Genomic DNA, 21996 nt, shown 5'->3' with positions numbered 1-21996 from the left:
GACTCTACTTTTAATTCCGTGCGTCGCGTATTATGTGCGAATTACGAGCGGTATGCTGTGTGTGTGTGTTTTCTTCGCGTGTTTGGACGTCGGCCACTTTCGAGTTTCCTCGGCGTGCCGATCTCCACCCGGCGATCACTACCTACGCGGCAGGGCTGAAAAGGTCTGCCCGTGGTCCAGGATAGGTTCCCTCGAGACGTCGAGGCGTCCTGCGACCGAAGAAGGTGTATCCCACCCACGTGCGGCCAGGGCTTTACGTCGCGCCGTCCACGTTTCGTTCTGCGAACAAGGTAGGAGAGCTCTCCAGCGTGCGAAAGGTACCTCGCGGCGAATTTAGCGTTTAGTCATAATTGCGTTTCTCTCTCTCTCTCTTTATTTGGTCTATCCTAGAGTCACTTTGCATTGTATAATTTAATTATTTCTTCAATAAAGCTATTTGCTTGTCCCGGCTTTTCTCTCTTCTCCGTGAGAGTTTTTACGCCGAGGCAAGTCGTCTTTTTCCCGCGCAATTCATTGTGGTTTTTTTTTGCGTTTGATTTATTCACCTAATCTTCCCTCACTCATTCCACCATTTTTAGTTTAAACATATATATAGAACTCAGTAGCTTTTCTTCAGTAAGTGCATCGAGCGAGAACGATCTCGCGTTGATGTGCGATTAGTGAATAAATTTACAGGTCGATATGGAGCAGAAGCACGTATAGCTCAACCAAAATTAAAAACCAATATACGTTGGTCTCAGCATTCTCGATTTGTCTAAATATTGTTATACGATTTTTATTATTTATATATAAAGCGTCGACTTGGGAAAAAATGTAAACTCCTTTACACCGACACATATAGTTTAATATATGAAGTCGTTGACGTGGATATGTATAAAATAATAAAAAAAGACTTGCACAAATTTGATACTTCTGATTACAAAGAGAACAATTAATTTGGAATCCCGCGTGTCAATAGAAAAGTGCCTGAATTAATGAAAGATGAATGCTGTGGCAAGATTATGACGGAATTTATTGGTTTACGTAGCAAAATGTATAGTATTGTGATACATGGATCTGAGACATAAAATCAAGTGTTGTGAAGAAAACAATCACTTTCAAAGATTATCGAAAATGTCTTGAAGAACAAATTATTCTTAAACCTGAGCAGTGCAACATTCGCTCTAAATTTCACGTAGTGTATACTGAAAAACATAATAAAATAGCACTAAGTCCGCATGATGATAAAAGATACTTATTACCTCATAGCACAGACACTTTGCCTTGGGTCATTATCAAATTATTGAGGAACAGATGGCGCTGGCTGTTATTCAAATGGAGGGGGATAAAAAAATGGCTGATACAAGAGGAAAAAGATTGGGGGAGATGGAATTGGAGAAGGGGTATGAAGCGACCAATACTAAAGAAGAAAGCGAGAGAGCAATGGAGAGATGGAACGAAGTGACATGGGGATGACACTTTATGGCGATATAGGCGAACAAATCACTATAGAATAAGATGATTATGAGGAGCTAATGCACGAATGGAATCCATCAATGGAGTAGGCATCTTCCGATAGAAGGGATATTCTACAAGAGACGATGGAAGGGGCAGACATCGTGGTGGGGAATGGGCTATATCATTCGACGCAGCACGGTAAAGAGCACATTCGAGCAGTTGAGCTTGAAAATTACCTACCTTTGGAGAAGAAACCAAGACTCACTTAACGTTTCCAAATAAGTTCATAGCTGATTCTTACTATTTTTGTTTTTAAAGAAAATCTTTTCTCTAACAAAAATTCTTATTTTTTTTACGTTTTAGAATGGATCTATCTGCTCGAGGCTTTTGTCAACGCAGCAAACAACGGCGGTCCTAACAGCAACAAAAACAACAGCAGAGGTCGCTCCCGCTCGCGCTCACGCCCTCGTCAAGCCCGTCCAACTGCCTCAGTTACACCAGCATCGTCCAACACCGGCTGGTGCTGGTATCACCGCAAATTAGGCCAGGAGGCCACACAATGTAAGTAGCCCTGCTCCTTCGCACCAGGTCAGGGAAACTAAAGGCTGCCCTCATGTGCTGCGCACCAACACCTTGGCCGCAGGCCCTCCCAGCCGTCCTGCTGGGCCTCAGAACAACCTACAAGGAACACCTGCAGGCATCTCCGGCCGAGTGGTGGTGCTCTTCGGCACCACTCTTCGAGTTCCAGGAGATTTTTTTGTTTCAGCTAGTCACCCAGACGTCAACGCACCGGCCTTCGCCGCCGAGTTGCGCACCTTATTCAGCAGGCTACGGGCAGCCCCAGGGTCCAGACGCGCACGTCTTCAGGAGGGTCGACACAGTCCGCTAAACGCTGCAGCCGCCCTATACGGGGCCGCACAGGGTGCTCCGACGCATCGACGACCAGCGATACGTGGTCGAGGTCAATGGCGAGGCCAAAACCCTGTCGACCAGCTCCCTCAAGCCGGCGTACCTGGAGGTAGCCGACCAGCAGCCCAGCAACGCCCCGCTTCCTGCGCAGGCCCCACCATCATCGGCAACTCCACCAGCCGCGCCATCGGTACAGGCAACTCCACCAGCCGCGCCATCGGCGCAGGCAACCCCATCAGCCGCACCATCGGCGCAAGCTCGTCCAACAACAACGCCTGAAGCAGGGCTACACACACAAGGTTTTCCAGCAGCTTCCGAAGCAGGGCCATCCACGCAGGCGCACCCAGCGCCCACGCCATCCGCCCAGCCGCAACCAGCTGCGTCGCCACCTGTCTCGGCCCCTCCAACATCGCCGCCGCCGCTCTTCCCCACCAGTCCACCCCTCAACAGGCCTAGAAAGACGGTATTGTTCCGGACGCAGGACACGTCCGGCACTGGCGGGGGAGTAGCTGTGGTTACACGCGCTGCATCCAAGACCCGACTTCGACTAGCGAGATTACTGTCGAAATCGGCGCCATAGCGCCTTCCGGCCGACGCCACGCTGTGGCGAGCAAGGAGCGCGCCCCCGGTCGCCATTCTGGGTTCCGCCGCCGAGTAGAGCACGCGCTCTTACATCTGCGATAGTAGAGTTTAGAATAAAGTCTTCAGAGTGTTAGTTGTAATAAACCAGAGTATTTCATTCGCGTCGTCTTTTCCTGTGTCCCGTCCATCAGCGGTAGCGCGAAATACAAAGAAGAATGATTCAATTTCTAAATTCATATATGGTGACTGCGCTCAAGTAAGTAAAGACGAGATTTGACACGAAGATCGTGGCCGAGACCGATGACAACCAGAAAAGATCTCATCAGCAATCTTGAAAAATTAAGAACTTTTCAGTAATTTCTCTAACACAGCAACTTAGTTTATTTATAACATATTAGGGTGGAACTTCTTTTAAGTTCACCACATGCTAAAATAATGAAATACAAAGACTGATAATTGTTAAATACTATTTATTTGTTTAAACTTGTGTGCAATTTACATAAATAAATACATTAGTAAATATAATAACAATTGCTTTCTTATTTATTTGAACCTTCAATAATTCATACGATGTCATTTTTATCTATCCAACTATTATGCTTGTCACTAAATCCAAACCATTTAACATATACGCATTTACCACTTTTCTTTAAAACTTTTTCTACTAAATACATTTCCGGATACATAGTTTTATGAATTTCCGTTTCATAAAAGCGACCAGAGACGGGTTTATTATAATAATTTTTGGGGTGGTAAGTTACTGGATCTGTTTTTACAACTCGCGTTATTGTGAAAATTTTCATTGACCAGTTTAGCGTGTAACCTTTTTCAAAAACATTTTTTAACCTACTTATTCGTACTTTATCTCCTACTTTGAATTTCGGTATTTTCACTGGCGACTTTTCATTTGGAAAACGTCTCTTGACTTCTCACTCATTTGCCTGTGTAACATTTTCAGGTTCGATACCTGTTGTCCGATGTTCTCGAATTGTATGCTTTGAGTTAGGTAGAATATCCAACCATTTATAGATTCCTTGTTTGCTGAATTCTATCCACATTGCATTTTTTAACGTTCTATTCAATTGAAGATTACTATGTGATTGATGTTTTTCAACTTGCTGCTTATATTCTTCTATAACTTCACCAATTCCAGCAATTTAAGCAGCTATATAATTTATTTCAGTTTGTAGAATAACTTTCAATGAATGCAAAGTGATTGCATCATTTAGATAACTGGGCTGTCCTATTCAAAATCCTAAATCAAAATTCGTGACAGGGAGTTTGACGTTCTGCTCGGTAAAATCCAGTGCACACAACAGAGTCAGATTCAATATTGAGCTCTTGAAATATAAACGCTCGTTCTATACCATGAACGTCAGTTGTGAATCAACACTCAAAGAGAGATGATCATACACAAATCTCAGAAACAGCCAAAAGACTAAGGATTGCTTGATAAAGTTATCAATAACTTACCTGTTGAAATGCATCTTCCTGGATATCAATACTGCGGTCCCGGAACCAAATTAAAAAAGCGAATGAAAAGAGGAGATCCTGGTATAAATCCGCTTGATCAGGCGTATAAAAAACATGACACAGCTTACTCCGATAAAAACGGAGATGCTAAAGCTGCTGACAAGATGCTTGCTGAGAAAGCTATGCAACGTGTCAGAGCTAAAGATACTAGTCTTGGCGATAAAGCTTTTGCTTTTGCTGTTAGCAATGCTATGAAATTGAAAGGAAAAACTGGAATGGGACTAAAATTAGTGACTGCGGCTAAAAAATCAATGTCAACAAGTAAATGTTCTCGCAAGGTTATTCAATCAGCCTTAAAGGGTGAAGATCAAGCTGTTAAAAGTGTAGGTGAGAAGAAAAAAGTTATCATTCCACGTGTTTTGCCGCTTCCATCAAAAATTGGTGGAGTTCTTCATTTTCTCATTCCATTGTTCGCAGGACTAACAAGGAAAGGTACCCAACCCGAACTCACCGATTTTGATGATTTTGATATATGTTGTAGAACATAAAAAAATAAGAGACACGTATTTTTTTTTATCGGCTAATTTTCACTTTTAAGGGGTAAAAACCTCCCCTAAAGTTAACCCCCAAAAAGCGTTTTTTTTTAAATATCTCGGCTTAAAATTAATATTTTTCAATGAAACAAATTGGAGGTTATTTCTTACAAAAAGAGCAAGTATTTCATGGTGATTTGAAGAGTAAGGGTAGCATCCCCTATTTTTTAGGGGTTGAAAACATATATTTTTTTGGCATAATTTTATAATAAAAATGTTTAAACCGACTAAAAAAAATTGGAAAAAATGTTTAAACATCCTTAATAACAAAATTTAGTTGACGTCTTTCGGTGTTTTCATAAATATTATCCCTAAGGGGGTAAACCACCCCTAACACAAAATAACTGTAAATATGTAATTCAATACATAATATTTCGTAGAAAGTTTGTATATAGAGGTTTTCGAGGTCGCTGATTACAAATCTGTTATCAGATTTTGAAAATTCAAAATGGCGGATCCAATATGGCGGACGGAAATATCGAAAACAAATTTTATATAATAAAAAAGTTTTAAACGACTAAAAAATTTGGAAAAAATTTGTAAACATCTATAATAAACAAATTAAGTTTTTCGGTTTTTTCATAGATACTTCCCCTTAGGGGGGTAAACCATCCCTAACACAAAATAACTATAAGTATACTTCAATCCATAATGTTTTGTAGAAGGTTTGTATATAGGGGTTTTCGAGATCGCTCTTTACAAATCTGATATCAGATTTTAAAAATACAAAATGGCGAAACCAATGTGGTGGACGAAAATGTCGAAAAAAAATTTTAACTTTCAAAAAAACTTGTTTACAAATGTGTGATCTTTGTAGCCTGTACATGTGAACTAAAGAGCCTTAAACCCTAAACCCCTAAAGAACAAATAGGCTAAATGGTTGTGCTTTTTAACCAAACGACTCCAAACCCCTAACCTCCAGACAAGCCGAAGGCCTATGCTTTACCGTAGACACGAGTATAGACATATTACCGATATTTTATTCTATCATTTTGTATGTAACAAATAACGTCTCGTTTTATGTTTCAATCAAAGATTATTTATTTTTCTGCTTTTATAAATTAGCATAATTTCAAAAGTAATTTCATAAATTATAAAGTATTTCATAAATTGCATAATTATATAATTTTATAAATTCAAAAAGTCCACACTTTTTTGCAAATGAAAAAACATAGGTTAATAAAATTAGTTTATCAAACTCTTTTGCGTTTTGTAATAAAATATAATGTTGTCAAACTTGGGAGTTTTTCATTGTTACAATTATTTCGTAAGCCGAAAGTTTTTTAGATGAATTCTCGAAGTAATGATTATTGTATCTATAGTAAAATATTTACAGTCTGGAATTCCATAATAATACTATTTGCTACGATTTAATGAATTTATCAAAAAATCTAAATTTAATAATAAATATTATTCTAATTATTATTATTATTTTTCATTATCATTGCTATTATCAGTATTACTGTTATTATTGCTATTGCAATTATGCTTATTCTTCTTCTTCTTATTATTATTATTATATTACTATGATAATTTTTGTTATTGGTAAAAATACATAAAAGAATATTAATACTCGAACTTCATTTGCAATTAAAGAACACGTTGTTATTGAAAGGGAATTTTATATGCATTCATTAGTTTAATGAATGTTATCGTACATTCAATGATAATTCCACAGATAAATGTCTTTCACTCATAAAAGTTGTTGACAATATGTGCGAATCAGTATGTTCTTTTTTTAGATTGTTTTCATCGAGTGTTTACCTCAGCTGCCTGTGTTATTTTTTAGGCTGTGAGTGAGTTTTGTGGGTATTCTAGTTCGATGCCGGAAAGTACGAATAGTACGTCTTTTTGTTTGTCAGTGGTATCATACAGTTGTAGAAAATTTTCTTTAGTGATTTTATATAGATTTACATTATTCAATTTCAAAGTGAATAAAAGTTGAATAAAACCAAAAATAGAGTTTTCCGAACATCACAAAGTGGAACGAGAATTCTTCTCCAATGCATAAATTAATGATTTGATTCAATTTACATTCACTCATTTTATTCTGGTAGAAATGTAGCAGTCGTGCCTTACATGCAAAAACACAGCTTGTATAAATTTTACCGCTTGTTTTCATTTTAGATTGAAAAATGAAAATTAATCCGTTAAACGTTCTAAACTTATTATTAGCATACTTTCAAGCGTTAAACATACCAGATAGTGTCACGAATTATCACGAAACAGAGTTGGCCGAAAAAATAAAAGAAATTTTAATAGATGCAACACATGATTTCAACGATGTAGAAATGATTACTGATGACTCTTTGGATTTTCAAGAAGAGTATAAAGACCATAATGCGGAAATAATTGAAGATGAAGTGCAACATCATTTTCCTGATCCGGATATAGTACCAACAAATCAATGTACAGCAGATAATGAAGAACTAGATTTTGAATACAAAAAAAGAGCTGTAGAATTTTGGAGAAGTAGCAAAACGAAGCAAAATTTAAGTCTCAAAACAGTGCAAAACAGATTCAAAAAAGTATCATCTATTAGTCAGCTACGTCGTTGGGCTCATTCAATTAATAAAGGTGGTACGTATAGAGAAAAAGTAGCACAAATTTGTCAGTATACCCTGGATAATTTTCAAGCAGCTCTCGACAGTGGTTCAATTATCCATGATGAAGATATAATTCGATGGGCCTTACAAGCTAAAAAAGAAATTGGTTTTGATGATATTAGATTCAAAGCTTCTAAACATTGGTTACTCAAATTTAAACAAGCACGATTTAGATGGAATTATTTATGATAAATATGGAAATGCTTGTATATCAAGAAGTATCATTAATACTGATGAAGAATGGAATGAATGTTTGGCAGAAGCTGCAGTATTCAATTTTTCAAAATTCATGTGTCAATTATTTGCATACATTCTTGTATTTTAAAGACCTATTAATTCGTTAGAATTATACGATAAATATAAATGTCACTTTATGGACCCGAAATTACTAAAAATTCAAGCAGAACAAAGAGCTTTGAAAAACATAGAAAGTATTTTATTATTACATGGGTTGAGATTAAATAATTTTCATTTTTCTAGTATTGAAAATAATTACGATGATGAAGAATATAATAACGAATTACAAGTATGTGAAGATGGTAAAAATTTAGAATAATTAATACTTTGTCTACCAATCAAAAAGAAAATTATGATCTGATCATTAATGCTACAATTAACAGTATAGGAAATAAATATTATTTTATCGATGGTCTCCGCGGAAGTAGTAAAAGTTATTTACATAATGTGATGATTGAATATTTAATTTCAATGAATGTCCCGTTCATTACAATGGCCTGGACTGGTATTGCTGCTAATTTATTAATTAATGGAAAAACTGTCCATAGTATTTTCAAATTACCATTATATATGTAGGTACCACACGGATAGGTGGCGGCACGTACCGCTGCAGAGAGAGAGAGAGAGAGAGAGAGAGAGAGAGAGAGAGAGCAGCCATGCTGCGAGCGAGCGAGCGCCGTCGCCGCCGCTCAGTTCTGCACTGACCACGCACACGGTCAGACGTCTGGAGAGGCACTGAAATAAAGTACTTGTTACACGTAGGCGAGGCATCTTCTTTGTCCACTATTCACTTCGTCCTACATTGGTGACCCCGACTGGAACATCTCCAGGAGCAGCGAACCACGCAGCTTTGTGCTTCTCCAGCAGCGGTGTCTTTGTGCTGCACGACGGCAGACAAAGACAGGCAGTGCTTGCGTCATCCAACGCGCAGCACTCCGCCACCTTCCGGGTGCACGCTGGCACGCCGGTGCACACGAGAGGGACAATCCTCGGCTAACTCGGCCTCCTCGACACACGTCTCAACACGTGTCGAGCTGCGGCAACAGGTCCTAGCGACCCGCCGCCATTTCACTCTATACGCGTGCAGGCACGCTGGCGCGTATAGAGCCTCGCAACGACAAGCGTTGAGCTTAAACAAAGTGTGCGTGCTGGCACGCCGGCGCACACTACTGCGACACCTCAAGGTCGTGCCACGTGGAAGCCATCGACGTGGGACTTTGGTCACTGCGTGAAGCCACCGCCACCGGAGCCTTTCATCTCAGCAGCTTCACCGGTCAACGGCGCTTCACCCAAGTCCCTCGCACGAGGCCACCGACACCAGCGCATCTCCCGACGACGACCATCCGGAACCTCCTCAGCGGCAGTGTCAACGGATTCGTCGAGTGTCGTGCGCCGCACAAGGCGATATCCCCGAGACCGAAATCTACAGGTAATTCAGTGCGCGCGCGAACAAAAACACAACACCGAGCGGCCATCTTGCGAGCGGCGCCGACTCGGATTCCGAGAACAGCGAGCGAGTCGAGTAAACAGTTCGCGGTACAGCGCAACGGTCGCGCGCTCGACTTATCAAAACATAGTTGCAACCTCGCTTTATTTTTGTACAGTGCGACGCACGATTTTTCACGCGCATTATTTTACAACTACGCGGTCATTTGACGAACCGCATTTCTCGGGACAAACAATTAATTATCGCTTTGTTTTGTCCAGTGCTACGCAACTTCCGTGCACGACAGTCCAGTGTACTCATTCCCCGGACGGCAGTCCCCTCGGAGAGTATATCTGACGTCACACACGAGAGCCAACAGCACCTTTCGCTCATCATCCTTCTAACGAGGTAAAAATCTCTTTTAAATTTATTTTAAGATCGTCAGCAATACTTTAGCTAGCGGTTGAACAAGACTTTGCTTTGCCTCTATATGTACCTGCGAGTACACTTTAGTCAAATAATAATTTTGTACGTCTTGTTGCAACATCTCGTTAGGCACGGCACTGCGTCTCGCCGCACATGAATGAGCACGAACCGGGATTAACGCTTAGGTCGGGCAAAGAAATCCCTCAAATACCCTTTTCCTCTCGTAAACCAAGGAAACCGAAAATGACACTCACGCACTCCCCAATCAAAACAAAAAATACGAGTGCAGACGAAGAAACAACCCTAACAACTACAACGAGTCAGAGTCAATCAAGCCCAACCTTCTCGTTTACGACGACGAGTTCAGAGCCATTGCAGCTCACTCCGACTTTCACGACTGTCTCTTCGTCAAATTCTCCCTTCACGATGAACGTCAACCACTCGAGGCGACCGATCGTTCCAAACGCAATGGAAGATGCAGAGTTTCCACATTCAGCCAACACGGTGCCGACGTTCAACCAGCACAACGACACAGACAGCATCTTTCTATTCGGCCAGCAGCCCAGCATGACGGCGGGTGGGTTCGGCCGTGGAGAAAATGGCAGACAGACACACTTCCCAACTGCGGAATCGGCCAACGACAGTCATCTCCAGAACTCAGGAACGCGGCGGAAAGAGCACAGCCCGCTAAACAAACAGCAGTCATCAGCAGTCAACTACGCTACTGCGGATGACCTAGCACAGCTAACAGAACGGCTCAACCAGCAGCTGGACTGTAAACTGAACGCGTTTCTGGAACGCCTGGCTCTAGTCCAACAGCATCGAGATTACGACTGCAAGAGGCCAACAGGATCCACAGACACACATCCGTCACAAGCTGCCAACTCGGAAAACTTGGGAACCGGGTTACCCCTGCCGAATCTCTCGCAGGGAGACCCTCATCTCGGCCAACAGCACTACGCATCTGCCTTCTCAAGTACCAGGCATTTGCTTTTCTGGAACTTCTACAAACACAACCCACAGGGCTGGTTCAGCCAATTAGAAGATTTATTTTTGGCACACAACGTCAACGAAGACGAAGCCAGATTTAACTTCGTCATGAGATATCTAACACAAGACATCCATGTCGACATCCAATTCAAGCTGAACACCCTCACAAGAGGGCAGAAATATCAGCAAATTAAGAAGATCTTAACAGACCGTTATGCTGAAACTCCGGAGCAACAATTAGACCGACTATTCAAAGGTCTAGAAATAGGTTCCAAAAGACCATCCGACTTCCTCGCCGAACTAATCAGTCTCGCTCAGGACAGGGTACCGAGAGACACTGTAATATCTCTCTGGAGAAACCGTCTCCCAGCTCAGATTCAGCTAATGGTCTGGAATTACAAGGAAGAATCGGAACTCATTAAGAGTGCAGACATGGCTTTTGATGTGCTTCAACAATCGCACAACATCAACGCGCTGAAGTCAGACAGCCAGCCCGCCATCACTCCCATCGACAAGATCGATCAACTGATTGCTGCTGTCCAAAACTCACACAACAGCAACCACGCCAGCCGCTCAAAAACCAAGAATCGACGCAACCAGTCTCGTTCAAATTCCAAAAACCGAGACTCCACTCCGGCGAGATCGAAATCCAGCTCGAAACTCTCAAATGATAAAAGCTTTTGCTTCTTCCACCGCAAATTCGGCACTGAGGCAAAGAACTGCCAACTTCCTTGCACCTGGAAGCACGCTCCGGGTCAGGACTATAAGGTAAGAAAACCTAAGAATTCCAAGGACCAGGAAAACTAAATAATCCTGCTGTCGTGGAGACTGACAGCCGGTTACACGCAGCCACACGTCTCCACGTAAGAGATCGAATATCGAAAGAAGTCTTTCTGATAGACACGGGCGCAGACATCTCGGTAATCCCAAAGCCATCAAACTGGCAAGGCAAGCCAACTGAATTCAAGCTTTACGCCGTCAACGGCACAACCATCAACGTCTACGGCGTCGCGCGTCGCGAACTGGACGTCGGCTTGCCATACAAACTCGCGTGGAATTTTACCATCACCGATGTCCCGCACCCAATTATAGGAGCCAATCTCCTGAAACATTACCATCTCCTACCAGATCTCAAGCTAAAGAGACTGGTAGACGGCAATCAGTTCACGCACGCTCCTGCCTTTATCAAATCAGTAGAGCCCGTGCAAATTTCTTTTATGGCACCGAACCACAAGTATGCCAACATCGTGAACAAGTATCCCGAAGTTTTTGGTCCTGATCAGTTCAGATCAACCAAGAAACGTGGCGTATTTCATCACATACTAACGAAAGGTCCTCCTGCCTCGCAAAGAGCTCGTCCGTTATCTCCAGCCAAGCTCAAGGCAGCCAAAAAGGAGTTTCGCAAATGGTGCGAATTGGGCATCTGTCGCCCCTCGGACAGCTCATGGGCAAGTCCATTACACATGGTAATGAAGAAAAACGGGGAATGGCATCCATGCGGTGACTACCGAAAACTAAACACGGCTACAGTGCCAGACCGTTATCCAGTCCCGCACATGCACGACTGCATGGCCTTTTGCCACGGCAAAAAGATTTTCTCGGCGCTCGATTTACGCCAAGCCTACCACCAGATACCGGTGGCCCGGGAGGACATTCCCAAAACAGCGATCATCACTCCGTTCGGACTCTACGAGTTCCCAGTGATGACGTTCGGCTTTCGAAACGCTTCACAGACGTTCCAACGCTACATCAACTCAGCGTTAGGAGATTTAGATTTCGTATTCGTCTACATTGACGACATACTTATTGCCTCCACGACAGAGGAAGAGCACCAAAAGCACCTCGAAATAGTGCTTAATCGCCTAAAGGAGTACGAGCTGCAAGTCAATCTCGAGAAATGCAGTCTCGGCGTCTCCGAACTCGTTTTCCTGGGTCATCTTATCACGCCAAACGGCTTCAAGCCAAGTCCAGAGAAAGTCAAGGCGGTTCAAGGATTCTCCTTGCCACAGACCATCGAGGAACTACGAAGATTCCTGGGTCTTGTGAACAGCTACAGACGTTTGCTCGCGCACGCTGCCGACACGCAACGTCCGCTAAATGAATTCTTGAAAGGTGCCAAGAAAAAGGACAAACGTCCAGTCCCATGGACCCCAGAAGCTGAAGCAGCCTTCCAGAAATGTAAAGAGGACCTTATAAATTTAGCGTTCACTGCGTTCCCATGCGAAAACGCAGAGCTGCGCCTCATCACCGACGCTTCCGACACAGCAATGGGGGCAGCCCTCGAACAACGCCCAGGCGACTCTTGGCAACCGATAGCTTTCTTTTCGCAGAAGTTCAAACCTGCGCAACAGAAGTATGCTACGTACGACCGAGAGCTGACGGCCATCTACGAAGCCATCAGATATTTCCACCACTATCTCGAAGGCGTAGAATTTAAAATCTACACAGATCATAAACCTTTAATCTACGCTCTTCAACAGAACTCTGACAAGATGCCAGCCATTCGCGCTCGCAGATTATCATATATCGCCCAGTTCAACACCGAGATACACTATCTCCCAGGAGAAGAGAACGTCGTTGCGGATGCACTCTCCCGAATCAACGCTTTCACTTCGCCTGCAATTTTTGACTGGAGCGATCCCGAACTGCTAGCCGACACACAAGTTCGTAAAGTCCTAGCAAACTTAGACGCCTTCAAGCTACCGACGCTGTTCGACGCGAAACAGCTGAGCGAAGAGCAAGAAAAGGACGATCTGCTGAAGGAGATCCTCAACGATGCAAACCATCCGCTGAAGCTTCGCAAGCTTACATGGGGCTCCCAGCACGCAGCGTTTTACTGCGACATCCACGAAGATGTCATTCGTCCTTACCTCCCGAAGAAACTGAGGAAAGAAGTGTTCGACAACTTCCACTCACAATCGCATCCTGGAGTTAAAGTCACATCCCGACTCATCCACCAACAGTACGTCTGGCCTAACATGAGTCGCGACATAGCCACTTGGTGCAAAACGTGCCTAGCTTGTCAGCAATCCAAAGTGACAAAGCACAACAAATTTTTGCCCAAGCATTTCATCACTCCAGATGCAAGATTCGATCACATCCACCTGGATCTCGTAGGACCTTTCGCCTACAGCCACGGCTACACTCATCTCCTCTCCATCATCGATCGCTATACGAGATGGCCTGAGGCAATTCCAATTGCTGACACCACTGCAGCATCGGTAGCTCGTGCCCTTTATGACAACTGGATCTGTCGTTATGGCGCACCGACAACGATCACCACCGATCAAGGTGCTCAGTTTGAATCCAGATTGTTCATCGAACTCCTGTCAATCCTCGGAGTAAACAGGATTCGTACAACATCATACCATCCTGCTTCCAACGGCATGGTGGAGCGCCTCCACCGAGACATCAAGACAGCTCTCATGTGCCACGGAAACAACCAGGAATGGGTCAGACTACTTCCAACAGTCATGCTGGGACTGCGCACACGCATCCGTCTAGACACAGACGCCAGTCCGGCCGACTTAGTTTTTGGAAAATCAGTGAGAATCCCGGGTGATTTCTCACCTCTCACCAGCGAAGAGCCAAACGTTCGCATTTTCTACAACGAATTTCGCGACTTTATGCACCAACTGAGACCAGTGCCAGTCAGCCACAAAACAGCAATTAAACCATTCCTTCATCAAGGCATGGAAACGTGCTCCCACGTTTGGCTACAAGAAAAACCAATCAAGCCCGCATTGACTCGGCCTTACACTGGCCCTCACAAAGTCATTTCCCGCAACATGCAAAACCAGACTTTCAACATAGACTTCAACGGCACGCAGAAAACAGTAACGCTGCAACGGTTGAAGCCAGCATTTATCCTTCAAGAAGATCCTGACGGCACTAAGGTTACCACGCCTGAACCAATCAGGATCCCTTCCCCTTCAAGCGGAGCTCGCACTCGCCCCGCAGCGGACGCTCCCGCGCCAGTGCAGCTTCCTGCGGAAGATCCAGCAGATCAACCTGCACCTCCGACCCCTCCTACTGTCGATCCACCGGATCAACCACTACCTCAACCTCCCGCACCCAAACACGTCAGGTTCGCTCCTCTCCCTCCAAAACACAACAAAAAACCAACGATCCAACCTATTCCTCCTACACAACCGACGCCTAAGCGCACCAAGTTTGTTCCGAACATTCTTAGGAGAAATAGAAACACTGAGTAAATTCAGTCACGCGAAGCGAACTTCATGTGCGAGGAGACGTAGTGCCCACAATAATAGACTCTCTATTAACTAAAAATTCCGATCAGTTTAGACATGGAAAAAGTAGGCGAATTGAGATCTCAGCTCAGGGCGTATAGAAACGCCTCAGCTGACGAGCAAACTCGAGCAGACTGCTTCCCGGCAGACCGGGAGTTGGAACTTTTCGAGTCATATCTCCGAACAACACTCGACCGCCGGGAGACGCATCTCCTCATGGCCAGACATCACAACTCCTCTAGCCACCCGGTGCTCTACGATCCTCAATTACCGCAACTTTTTGTAAACAACGAGCCAGCGCTCCGACTGTTTTTACGCGACATCCGATATAGAGTTAACAAAACAGCTCTTCACAAATGTCTACTAGATCAAGGTTGTACCGATTTCGAAATCGTTAGCGTTAAAACAAAAAAATCCGGGTCGGTAGCGACAGTACTCTGCAACTCGCTCGCATCATCGGGCGCGATGCAGGTTAAATCTTGTAAAAAAGAACTCGTTTTCACTGATCCCAACGGCAAACAGTCACACATCAAGACTAAACCGGATCAGTTTATCACTCAAAACGCGCTGCTACCTGCACAAGCGATCAAACGGAAAACTTCCATCCTACCGGATAACCTTACTCGCTTATTCAACCAAAGCGACCCAGTGCTTACGCTGTGGAATTACCTTAGCGCGGACGACATTTTTAACTTGTATATAGCATGTCATGAAAATTCGATTTTTCATCGCCTAGGTATTCCTTTCGACTCATCTAGCATTAGATATTCTGGTCCGAATGGCCTAAACCAAATGCTAGAAGACGCAACGACATTTACCTTTCGTAGCATTAGTTTTTCGTCAAACGCAAACGTCTTTGAGACACCCTTTGTAAATAAGTTTTTTAAAGCATGCGCAAATCGTTGTAAAAACTCTACGAGACGAGTAGGCATGCACCTAGTCGATCTCTCAGCGGTTGCGATCACTCGCGAAACGATCAAAATCCTAGCAGATCACTTCGCAGTCCACAAGCTTGTTCTCGGTAAAACACCCGGGGGCTCTGAAGAAAACTTAGAATTAGAAAAACTAAGCACGTTAAGCCTGTACAACAATCTACACTTATCACTTAAATTCCTAACAAAAGACTGTTTCTCGTATCTACGTACATTAAGAATGGTAGGGTGCAACAAAGTCCCCATGGACAAACTTTTTAGTTTTGTAATCTGCAACCAGCGACTCGAAGAGTTGCTATTCACCGACAGTCAAAGCAGAAACCAACATACCGTAGACTTAAGCGTAGCAGCGATTTCGGGAAGTAACGTGTTGGAAAAGTTTCAATTTAATTACTCAGCTGCAAAAACCTTCCGAACTCACTTGATCCCAGACTTAATCTGGAACGAGTCGAAGTCTATCAAATCCATCGATTTAGAGAACAACACTTTCTTTCAAAAATATGCCAACACCTTGCTTTCCAAACTGCCTAATGTACAACATGTAAATATTTTAGGATTAGATATCGATCAAGTCTTAGTTCTAAGTAGCTGTGAGCAAATCTTGTCAATCAAAATTAACTACGGAGAAAACCTAGTTAGCACGTTGTATAGCTTGATTCCGACTAGAGTCAAGTCTATAGAAATAGTAAACTTACTAGGTAAGAAAAAAACCAAAGCGATGGACATCTTCTGCATTCGCGACTTGTTCCATTCTCGAGATCAGCTTTACATTAAGCTCACCAATTGCAAAATAGCAATTCCGAATAATCTCGTCAACTACTTTGCGGCGAACCACGTTCAAATTACGCGAACAAGCAACACGTGCGAAATCAGCAAAACACCAAAGGAAACTTAAGTACAACTACGAATACAAGAAAATACTTGTACGATCAAACACTTGTGATCTCAGTTCCTATTTATAGACTATTATTTTGTAAAGCGTTGAACCACACGCACCAGCGAATAGCTCTAAGGAAAATATCCATGTAAACATCCTCCAGCCTCTGACGCTAGATTTTTTTTGCGGGGGGAGTACTGTAGGTACCACACGGATAGGTGGCGGCACGTACCGCTGCAGAGAGAGAGAGAGAGAGAGAGAGAGAGAGAGAGAGAGAGAGAGAGAGAGAGAGAGAGAGAGAGAGAGAGAGAGAGAGAGAGAGAGAGAGAGAGAGCAGCCATGCTGCGAGCGAGCGAGCGCCGTCGCCGCCGCTCAGTCCTGCACTGACCACGCACACGGTCAGACGTCTGGAGAGGCACTGAAATAAAGTACTTGTTACACGTAGGCGAGGCATCTTCTTTGTCCACTATCCACTTCGTCCTACATATATTAATGAACAAACAACGTGTAATATTGGTCCTAATTCAAAATATGGTGAACATTATTTTTTAATATGGTGAACATATTAAAAATATAAAAACTATAATTTAGAATGAAATATCAATGGTTTCAAAACATGCTTTAGAAGCAATTAATAAATGTTTTTGTGATACATGTAAAAATGACCTTTCTTTTGCAGGAAAAGTTATTGTAACATCTGGCGACTTTAGACAAACCCTGCCTATAGTACGGCATAGAAACAGAACAAAAATCCTTGAAACCTGCGTAAAAAGGAGTTCTTAATTGTCAAAATTTTCAAGACTATCTTCAAGTGAGAATCTACGATTACAAAATCCAGATAATAAATTTAAAAATTGGTTACTTGCTATAGGTGAAAACAAAAATATGACTAAATATGAATTACAAAATAATATAAGAGAAATACCAAAACAATTTATTTGTGAAAGTGATTGAATGACAGAAATTTTTAGACAAAATTGATCCTAATGATTCGAAATTAAAAAACCGATGCCAATACATTGGCACGTAGCTTCCTCCAAATAAATTTATACGTCCAATAAATAAAATATTGTTTTAATATAAAGTATATCTGCATGCTAATGTATGGGGCGGTTTTTGATACATAATTTAATATATCAGTTTTGGATGGTTCATTGTCCAAAAAATTGCAGACCCCTCTGTTTTTTTATTATAGAATACGAACACTGCTATAGATTTTCTTTACTTAACCAACCTAACCTAACCCAACAGGCTATTCATTAGATAGGGCGCTCGCGCAATTTTCAAGAAAACGATTTTTACATTTTAGCTTTTTACTAGAAAACCACTCGACGAAATCGTTTAAAATTTTAGGCTAGGCGTAGTGTAGAATATAGTATATTCAATATATATATAGTGAGTGTGAGTGAAAAAAGTTGATTCAAGCAAGTATGACATATAATATAAGGTTTTTTAAAAAATGTAGGCTAGGCGTAATGTAGAATATAGTATATTCAATATATATAATGAGTGTGAGTGAAAAAAGGTGATTCGAGAGAGTATGTCAAGTAATATAAGGTCTTTTTTTTTATTTATGCAAGGCGTAATCTAGAATATAGTATATTCAATGTCTATACAGTGAGTGTGAGTGAAAAAAGTTGATTCAAGCAAGTATGACATGTAATATATGGATTTTTTTTTAATTTAGGCTAGGCGTAATGTAGCATATAGTATATTCAATATATATTGTGAGTTTGAGTGAAAAAAGTTCATTCAAGCAAGTATGACATGTAATATAAGTTTGTTTTTTTAATTTAGGCTAGGCCTAATGTAGAATAAAGTATGTTCAATATATATAATGAGTATGAGTGAAAAAAGTTGATTCGAGGGAGCATGACATGGAATATATGGTTTTTTTAAACTTAGGCTAGGCGTAGTGTAGAATATAGTATATTCAAAATATATAGTGAGTGTGAGTGAAAAAAGTTAATTCGAGAGAGTATGTCAAGTAATATAAGGTCTTTTTTTTTATTTATGCAAGGCGTAATCTAGAATATAGTATATTCAATGTCTATACAGTGAGTGTGAGTGAAAAAAGTTGATTCAAGCAAGTATGACATGTAATATATGGATTTTTTTTTAATTTAGGCTAGGCGTAATGTAGAATAAAGTATATTCAAAGTGTATATAGTGAGTGTGAGTGAAAAAAGTTGATTCAAGCAAGTATGACACGTAATATATGTTTTTTTTTTAATTTAGGCTAGGCGTAATATAGAATAAAGTATTTTCAATATAGATAGTGAGTATGAGTAAAAAAATTGATTCGAGGGAGCATGACATGGAATATATGGTTTTTTTTTAAACTTAGGCTAGGCGTAGTGTAGAATAAAGTATATTCAATATAAATAGTGAGTTTGAGTGAAAAAAGTTGATTCGAGTGAGCATGACATGGAATATAATGTTTTTTTTGTGATAAAGTTGATTCAAGCAAGTATGACATGTAATATATGTTTTTTTTAATTTAGGCTAGGCGTAATGTAGAATAAAGTATTTTCAAAATATATATAGTGAGTATGAGTGAAAAAAGTTGATTCGAGGGAGGATGACATGTAATATAAGGTTTTTAGTGAAAAAAGTTGATTCAAGCAAGTATGACACGTAATATATGTTTGTTTTTTTAATTTAGGCTAGGCGTAATGTAGAATATAGTATATTCAATGTGTATACAGTGAGTGTGAGTGAAAAAAGTTGATTCAAGCAAGTATGACACGTAATATATGTTTTTTTTTTAATTTAGGCTAGGCGTAATGTAGAATAAAGTATATTCAAAATATATAGTGAGTGTGAGTGAAAAAAGTTAATTCGAGAGAGTATGACATGTAATATAAGTTTTTTTTTGTGATAAAGTTGCTTCAAGCAAGTATGACATGTAATATATGTTTTTTTAAATTTAGGCTAGGCGTAATGTAGAATAAAGTATTTTCAATGTGCATATAGTGAGTGTGAGTGAAAAAAGTTGATTCAAGCAAGTATGACATGGAATATATGATTTTTTTTTAATTTAGGCTAGGCGTAATGTAGAATAAAGTATATTCAAAGTGTATATAGTGAGTGTGAGTGAAAATAGTTGATTCAAGCAAGTATGACACGTAATATATGTTTTTTTTTAAATTAGGCTAGGCCTAATGTAGAATAAACTATTTTCAATGGGCATATAGTGAGTGTGAGTGAAAAAAGTTGATTCAAGCAAGTATGACATGTAATATAAGGTTTTTAGTGAAAAAAGTTGATTCAAGCAAGTATGACACGTAATATAACGTTTTTTAAAAAATTTAGGCTAGGCGTAGTGTAGAATATAGTATATTCAATGTGTATATAGTGAGTGTGAGTGAAAAAAGTTGATTCAAGCAAGTATGACACGTAATATATGTTTTTTTTTTAAATTAGGCTAGGCCTAATGTAGAATAAAGTATTTTCAATGGGCATATAGTGAGTGTGAGTGAAAAAAGTTGATTCAAGCAAGTATGACATGTAATATAAGGTTTTTAGTGAAAAAAGTTGATTCAAGCAAGTATGACACGTAATATAACGTTTTTTAAAAAATTTAGGCTAGGCGTAGTGTAGAATATAGTATATTCAATGTGTATATAGTGAGTGTGAGTGAAAAAAGTTGATTCAAGCAAGTATGACACGTAATATATGTTTTTATTTTTAATTTAGGCTAGGCGTAATGTAGAATAAAGTATATTCAAAGTGTATATAGTGAGTGTGAGTGAAAAAAATTAATTCAAGCAAGTATGACACGTAATATATGTTTTTTTTTAATTTAGGCTAGGCGTAATGTAGAATAAAGTATTTTCAATATATATAGTGAGTATGAGTGAAAAAAGTTGATTCGAGGGAGGATGACATGTAATATAAGGTTTTTAGTGAAAAAAATTGATTCAAGCAAGTATGACACGTAATATATGTTTTTTTTTTTAATATAGGCTAGGCGTAATGTAGAATAAAGTATTTTCAAAATATATATAGTGAGTATGAGTGAAAAAAGTTGATTCGAGGGAGGATGACATGTAATATAAGGTTTTTAGTGAAAAAAGTTGATTCAAGCAAGTATAACATGTAATATATGTTTTTTTTAATTTAGGCTAGGCGTAATGTAGAATAAAGTATTTTCAAAATATATATAGTGAGTATAAGTGAAAAAAGTTGATTCGAGGGAGGATGACATGTAATATAAGGTTTTTAGTGAAAAAAATTGATTCAAGCAAGTATGACATGTAATATATGTTTTTTTTTTTTAATATAGGCTAGGCGTAATGTAGAATAAAGTATTTTCAAAATATATATAGTGAGTATGAGTGAAAAAAGTTGATTCGAGGGAGGATGACATGTAATATAAGGTTTTTAGTGAAAAAAGTTGATTCAAGCAAGTATGACACGTAATATATGTTTTTTTTTTAATATAGGCTAGGCGTAATGTAGAATAAAGTATTTCCAAAATATATATAGTGAGTATGAGTGAAAAAAGTTGATTCAAGCAAGTATGACACGTAATATAACGTATTTAAAAAATTTAGGCTAGGCGTAGTGTAGAATATAGTATTTTCAATTTGCATATAGTGAGTGTGAGTGAAAAAAGTTGATTCAAGCAAGTATGACATGGAATATATGATTTTTTTTTAATTTAGGCTAGGCGTAATGTAGAATAAAGTATATTCAAAGTGTATATAGTGAGTGTGAGTGAAAAAAGTTAATTCAAGCAAGTATGACACGTAATATATGTTTTTTTTTAATTTAGGCTAGGCGTAATGTAGAATAAAGTATTTTCAATATATATAGTGAGTATGAGTGAAAAAAGTTGATTCGAGTGAGCATGACATGGAATATAATGTTTTTTTTGTGATAAAGTTGATTCAAGCAAGTATGAAATGTAATATATGTTTTTTTAAATTTAGGCTTGCGTAATGTAGAATAAAGTATTTTCAATGTGCATATAGTGAGTGTGAGTGAAAAAAGTTGATTCAAGCAAGTATGACATGGAATATATGATTTTTTTTTAGACTTAGGCTAGGCGTAATGTAGAATAAAGTATATTCAAAGTGTATATAGTGAGTGTGAGTGAAAAAAGTTGATTCAAGCAAGTATGACACGTAATATATGTTTTTTTTTAATTTAGGCTAGGCGTAATGTAGAATAAAGTATTTTCAATATATATAGTGAGTATGAGTGAAAAAAGTTGATTCGAGTGAGCATGACATGGAATATAATGTTTTTTT

General features: G+C 40.1%; 2 protein-coding genes across 6 annotated transcripts in view; one reads left to right on the top strand and one right to left on the bottom strand.

The window, feature by feature from the left end:
• LOC100116824 (importin-11) overlaps nt 1-21996 on the bottom strand; it is a 337441-nt gene that overhangs the window by 98708 nt on the left and 216737 nt on the right. The gene's annotated exons all lie outside the window — the stretch shown is intronic.
• Nucleotides 9552-17226, top strand: LOC116416482. The gene is made up of 2 exons (XM_031925211.1): nt 9552-9671; nt 14985-17226. The coding sequence occupies exon 2, from the start codon at nt 14987-14989 to the stop codon at nt 16754-16756; it is 1770 nt and encodes a 589-aa protein (XP_031781071.1). The 5' UTR covers nt 9552-9671; nt 14985-14986; the 3' UTR covers nt 16757-17226.

The sequence above is a fragment of the Nasonia vitripennis genome, assembly GCF_009193385.2.
Source record: "Nasonia vitripennis strain AsymCx chromosome 2 unlocalized genomic scaffold, Nvit_psr_1.1 chr2_random0007, whole genome shotgun sequence".
Classification (NCBI taxonomy): domain Eukaryota; kingdom Metazoa; phylum Arthropoda; class Insecta; order Hymenoptera; family Pteromalidae; genus Nasonia; species Nasonia vitripennis.
Note: the sequence above shows the minus strand (reverse complement) of the source record. Positions and strands in the feature narration are given on the sequence as shown.